General features: G+C 35.7%; 1 protein-coding gene across 31 annotated transcripts in view; it reads left to right on the top strand.

Moving 5' to 3' along the window:
- LOC106878372 (rho GTPase-activating protein 5) overlaps positions 1–6,908 on the top strand; it is a 336,880-nt gene that overhangs the window by 124,664 nt on the left and 205,308 nt on the right. For all 31 annotated transcript variants that reach the window (XM_052968790.1, XM_052968794.1, XM_052968808.1 and 28 more), the window contains one exon: positions 3,569–4,291. In XM_052968790.1, the coding sequence (XP_052824750.1) occupies positions 3,889–4,291 (403 nt within the window). In that variant the 5' untranslated portion in view covers positions 3,569–3,888. The remainder of the gene's footprint in view (positions 1–3,568; positions 4,292–6,908) is intronic.

The following is a 6,908-nucleotide window of genomic DNA, read 5'->3' on the forward strand; positions in this document are numbered from 1 at the left end:
ACACACACATATATATATGTCTTCTTCATTGGACACTGAACTCGGCTTGCGAAGGCCTGTTGGGGCAAGTGAAAGCGAAATCGTGATGGCACCTGTACCAGTGGAGCGCTAAGAGCACCGTTCACACACAGGCATCAAACACTCTGCCTTTCTCTCTGAAAGAGAGCCCCATTGCTTATTCTCGCAGTTACGCTCTTGGGGCATCCACCTCCACTACCAACTTGGTCACCTAGATAGCAGAAGCTATCTACTACCTCTAGCTTGATCCCCTGGCAGTTGATGGAGTCTATTTTCTGCACATTTTTGGCATTTATTGTACCTGTGCATCCTCTACATGCAAAAGCTGGTTTCCCTGTTAACCTTCCTCTGATATTGCTGCATCTTTTATGTGTCCAAAGTTTGCATCAGGAACATCTTATGGATCTTCTACCTACGCCTTTCAAGCAGGGCCATCTACCTAAAGGGATTTGTGAATTGTCTGCCTTCCTATTTACTAAGACTTTGATTTTTGCTCAGACCTTGCTTCCATACTTGGAGCTTCTTCTCTAGTTCTGGTAGTGATTCAGCAATTAGAGCAAGATCATCAGTGTAGAGGAGCTCCCAGAGGCAGCCTACATTAAATTCCTGTTACTGCCTTGAGGACTCTGATGAACAAGATGGGGCTGAGCACCTATCTTTGGTGAACCCCCTTCTTGTACCCTGAATTTTTTGCTGTACACATTGCCAACCCTCACCTTACTGCTAGCATCCCTGTACATAGCTTGTACAGCTCTCACCAACCACTCGTCTATCCCCAGTTTCTGCATTGACCACCAGATAACGGATCGGGGGACCCTGTCAAGGGCTTTCTCCTACCCAACAAAGGCCAAGTACAGAAGTTTATCTTTGATTATGTATTTCTCCTGCAATTGCCTTACTAGAAATATAGCATCAGTGGTGTTTTTCCCTGGCCCAAAACCAAATTGCACCTCATCTAGGCTAACTTTCTCCCTAATTAGTTGGACTATGGCTCTCTCTCTAACTTTCATCACCTGATCCAACAGTTTGATACTTCTGTAATTATTTCTATTTAAGGCTTCACCTTTACCTTTGTAGCAGTTGTCGATGTTGCTGCTACACCAGTCATTGGGTATGACTCCTTCATGAATCACCTGATTTACAATGTGGGTGACTAGATCATAACCCACACCACCAGATATTTTAAGCATCTCAGCCGTGATTCCTGATGGGCCGAGGGCTTTCCGTGTCTTCATATCCTTAATTGCTTTATCTACCAAGGCACTGTCAATTCGGGTAGCTGGTCCCACAATTGGGTTAACATTTGGCCGAATCTCCTCCTCCCACTTATTCTTCATATTCAACAGTCTTTCATAATGGTATTTCCAAGCCTCTTTCTTTGCAGAATCATTAAATGTAAGTGCACCATCATCCATATGGACATATTTCTCTCTTATGACATCACAATTTCTCTCAGACACTGTCTTGCAATCCAGAACACTTCAGTTTTTTGGTCCTCATGTCACTGAACATAGGCAAACCTCTTCTTTTCTGCTTCTCCCTTGGCTAGGTATACCTAACTCCTTGCTTCCCTTCTGGCTATCTGATACAGTTCCCTGCTACCCTGACTCTTTCAGACCTGTATCTTTGCTCTAATGGCCCTGTCTACCTCATCGTTCCACCACCACATTACCCTAGGTCTGGGTGAGACTTTGCACCAGCCACTGATTTGGTCTGTGGCACTCAGCAGGCTGTCCTGCAGGAATTCCTAGTTGCTCTCTATGTCAGAAGTCTGTAGCTCCTCCTCCCTCTCATCAAATTTCTCAATTAGGATGTCCCTAAATCTCTGACTATATGAAGGGTTTTTAAACTTCCAAATCCTTTTCCAGATTGGTCTGCTTCTTGGTATCCTTATGACCTGGAGTCTAAAATCACTGTAAGATACAATTAGTTAATCACTAAGAAAGCAGAGTGAATTTTCAAATATAAAAGACAAACAACAACTGAGTAAGACACTGTTACAGCAAGAGAGTTGAAACGCTGTTGGATGATTTAGAAAACTTTGAGACAAATACAGAAAATAAACAGAACTACTCCAGCTTGTGTTGAATGATTTAGAAAGTAAATCTTATAAAATGGGACATATTAAACAACTTCAAATGCTAACATGTTACAAAAAAAAAAAGTATATATATATGTACAAAGACACAAAGTATATTACATACATAGTGATTTAAGTATCTTTCTTCTCTTGCTGCAATTACACATGCATGGTAAATGGACCATGGAATCGGTAGAGTGTTGGCATTTCGTTGCATCTATTTATGTTTTGAGTCCAAATTCTATCATGTTTCATTTTGCTTTACATCTTTCCAAGATTAATAAAATATATACTGAGGGCTGATGTAATCAACTATTAGACCAAGACAGCATTGTTACAACTGAATGACTAAAACTGGTAATAAAAAATAAAAAGTATGCATCGAAACACATATGGTTATGCTCATGATAATGACTTTGTGGTAGTAAAAAAAACTTCTACTGGCAATGCCATACAATATTTAGTCGTATCAACCATAAAAAAAAAATTTCATGATAGTTAGAGAACTGTGAAAGACAAATTAGAGTTAACAGTCGCAGTTAAGCTTCTTGATTCTGTTATAATTTATCTAAAGTACTAATTGCATACATTAAGCATATAACTTATGCTCTCTTTCCCTAATGTTGCCTCACCTGCATAGCATGGAAAGTGATTTAGGAAACATTTCAGCCTATGACAGTAAGGTTAGTGTCCTAAAGGACATCTTTTTGAATGTCATATTCCAAGCGAAAAAGAAGAGAGAAAAATAGAATAGAAGAAAGAATTATGATGAAAATATATTAAATTTAGTTATATCTTCTTCACAAACAAGGCAAACCACTTTTAACGATACCTCTTACATCTTGGATTGTTGATATCTGACTCAGTTCAAATTAATGTGTCTGATTGTCATTTTCTCAGTTTCTATGTCTTTCTTGTTCATACAAACCCATATGTGAACACACATGCATACACCATAAATTTTGAATGTTATATTGTTTTACTATTATTAATCAGATTTGAAATACAATCTTCAAAGATAACTTCCTATAATACAGTTCTATATTTAAGAGATGAGGAATTATGTACATTATTTACATTTGATGGATATTTGCCCTCATTTTGTTTGTTGTTAACACAACGCTTCATCTGATATATCCTCCAGCCTTCATCAGGTGTCCTGGGGAAATTTTGAACCTGGGTTCTCATTCCTAGGGTATTTTTCGATGTTATTATAATAATAATAATAATAATAACAGCCGAAATGTTGTGTTAACAACAAACAAGATGAGGACAAATATCCGTCAAATGTAAATAATGTAACTTCCTATAAATATGTTACAATGAAAACTATTATAACTTAAGGTGTTTTTAGTTAGTTGCCTTTAACTACTGAAATAAACTCTTTTTGCTCTTCTCATTTTCTGAAAATTACTATTATTATTATCTTTTTCTTTTTATAATAAGACTGTTTTTTTTTTCTTCTTTCAGATTGATGCTTTAAATTAAGAAGAAAGAAAGCTTGGAAAAAGATTCTCTGATCTTTTTAATCCTTTGTCAGGGTGAATGTGAGAACTAAACTATTAGCTGATCTTAAAATAGATACCAAAGGATCCCAATTAACAACTTCATCTCTCTCTTCTTTTTTTTTTTCCAAGTAAAATTGCTGTTTAAATATTTTGTTTTACCATGGAGCCATGCCTTGGGAATTTTAACCAAAATAACATAAACAAGAAATCAATTATTAGTGTACTCCCATAACAAGATGTAGTATTAGTAAAGGCCAAGGTGAGGTGGCCTAATTTCCTAATATGGCCAAAAGGACAGAACCACGGACCTTTAACATTAGTGTTATTGGTCTGTCAGGAACTGAGAAGGAAAAGGGCCTCACTGGTGTTGGCAAGTCATGTCTATGCAATCGGTTTATGCGACCTTTAGCCAATGATTACCATATGGAGCACATCTCTGTGTTAAGCCAAAGTGATTTCGGAGGCCGTGTGATCAACAATGACCACTTTCTGTACTGGGGTGAAATCTCCAAAACCGATGAAGGAGTTGATCACACATTCCATGTGATAGAACAGACTGAGTTCACAGATGATGTGTCTTTTCAGCCATTTAAGACTGGCAAGCATGAGCCTTATAGTAAAAGGTGTATTAGTACCAAAGTGCAATCAGCAGAAAAACTCATGTATATCTGTAAAGAACAACTTGGTAAGTATCCATCATTTATAGTTACTTGCTTTTTTTGTCTTGATTTTTGTTAACTGATTTTTATCCTTTTGTCTGTGGAGTTTTTACTAGATAAAAAAAAAGTTTCTGTCACTTAGTGGATATTAGGACATTTACATGCATTGTTATAGATGCAACTTTTGAGTTTTGTGTCCATTATAACATGTGTTGTCTATATTTCAGCTTACTAGTCTTCATTTTTCGTTTTTCTGTCCCAGTATTTTATCTTGTCACAGTGCAGGGTCAACTTGTTTTTTTTTTTTTATGTTGATGCAGTCAAGATATTGGTAGGATTTGCAGTATTGATTCCCAGATAATAGCTGTCCAGTCTTAGTGATTACTCTCATGCATTATCTGTTTACATTTAAGATGAAAACTTTATTAACTCTTGCATATAAGAAATATAGTGATGTTGATGAAATAAGTACCAGTGGAATACTGCAGTCAATGTAATCAACTAGTTCCCTCCTCCAAAATTTCAGATCATTATTATTAATGTGGCAAGCTGGCAGAATCAGTTGAGTATAGTATTTCTTGCAACTCTTTACATTCTAAGTTCAAATCCTGCCGAGGTCAAGTTTGCTTGTCATGATCCATCCAGCGTCATTAAAATAAAGTACCAGTCAAGTACTGAGGGTCAGTACTCCATCAAATTTCCAGCTTTGTGCCTACATTAGAAATAATTGTTGAAAAAGGTAAAAATAATTGTTGTTGAAAAACTAGCATAATCAGTAAAGCAGCAGACAAAATGACTTGTGTTTAATTATATCTCTATACATTCTAAGTTTAAATCCTACTGAGATCACCTTTGCCTTTCATCTTTACAAGACCAATAAAATAAAGTAACAGTCAAGTTTTGGAGCAGATGAAATTGGCTGTACCATTCCCATATGAATGATGTAGCCAATTTAATCTGAGAACTTGTGGCTATGAATTCATTATTGTTGCTGAAAAAAGAACAGTTCATAGCCATTTTAACTCTTCTCAGATTGTTTGAATTTTTGAAGGTTTGTAGTTGAAGAAGGTCTGCAGATGTAAGGGAAATTCCAGAATACAGTATTTGGAGAAATAATTAATTCATTTATATGGACTTGGTTCCACTGGAGAGTCAGAAACCCAGAGAAACTGGTTGTAGTAATAATGGCAGATAAGATAACTGTTTAGAGGAAGTTAGTAAATATAGAGCTTCCTTTTTTTAATCGATTTAAAATATACATGTGTGTGTGTACACACACACACACACACACACACAACTACATGCAGAAGTAATGTTCTGGAAGGTTAGCAACTATTTTCTGCCTTTGTTATATAGTCTTAAGTAAATTTCACAAAGATTATCAGAGATTGATAATGGCTAGCGTTTATTTGGACTCTGCTAGATGGAGTCATGTATTCTCCAAAAGTGTAAGGGTCTATGGTCTTGTTAGCTTTGTACTTGAAATGATTTAATGTGATTCAAATTAAATTCAAGGATCTTTCTATCACAGATTCCTTTTGATGTGATTACTTTGACATAATAGAGGGTATTAAATTGTTTATTACTCCCAAAGGCAGATGTAATTTTCATCATAGTTTCAACATTGTCAAAGAGTCAGTATTCTAAACTACTTCCTTTTTGCATAGTAATGAATGTAAAAATGTTTTTTGTTCTCCTCAAGCCTATTGACCAAGTTTATATCTTTGTATAAATGCATTCTTTAATACCAATTAAACAGGTTTCATTTGTGTGACCAAAAAATAAATAAAATAAAAAATACCTCAGCGGGTTGCTCCAGTTATCTGTTTTTCTCATGACAAGATCACTATTTAACTGGATGAAAGTAAGTCAAGGCCTTCATGCACAGGCAAGTTTTCAATCAATAAATACCTTTTTCCTCTCCCTTATTCAAAAAGTGGTACTTGAAACTGTTTCCTATGATTCCAAACAGTTTGAATTTAGAAAGAGGACACATTATATTTTATTTTGTTTTATCTTCCCTTAGATAAATACTTGACCTCCGACATCTTAATCAGATTGTATTTTTTTCCCTCTATAACTACTCTCACCCCATCATCTATAAAAAAAGGATTTCCTCTTTACATCTTTGACTGCCATTTCAGACTATTTAGACTCTGTTTTGATTATTTCCTCCATATATCTCTAAATGCTTGTCTAAAGGTTTACAACTTCAGTTTCTGTGTTCATTTAATCACTATACATTGTTTTACAAATACACACACATACACACATGGAGGGTGGAGAAGTAGCTCATAACTAATTCACTTGGTATTAACATTTGTCAGCACATAATCTTTTTCTATATTTTCCAACTTTACTCTCCGGCAGTCATTTTTGATAATGCCTAGAACTTAATACAGATGCTTAATTATTAAGGCAAGATGTAATTTTGAAAATCCAAGGCATTTTTACAGTCCATGTTTTTTGTCTATTGTTGTAGTTGATTGCTCTATATGATCCTTCTTCCCCACCCCTCCCTCTCAGCTGATTGTATACAGGATTGCAAATATGTGTATGTGTGTGATACTGGATTGCTAATAGAAATGGATTTTGGTAAAAAAAAATCTGTTTTATGCATTTTCGTAGTGGAGGAGAAGGGGG

The sequence above is a fragment of the Octopus bimaculoides genome, chromosome 6 (assembly GCF_001194135.2).
Source record: "Octopus bimaculoides isolate UCB-OBI-ISO-001 chromosome 6, ASM119413v2, whole genome shotgun sequence".
Classification (NCBI taxonomy): Eukaryota; Metazoa; Mollusca; class Cephalopoda; order Octopoda; family Octopodidae; genus Octopus; species Octopus bimaculoides.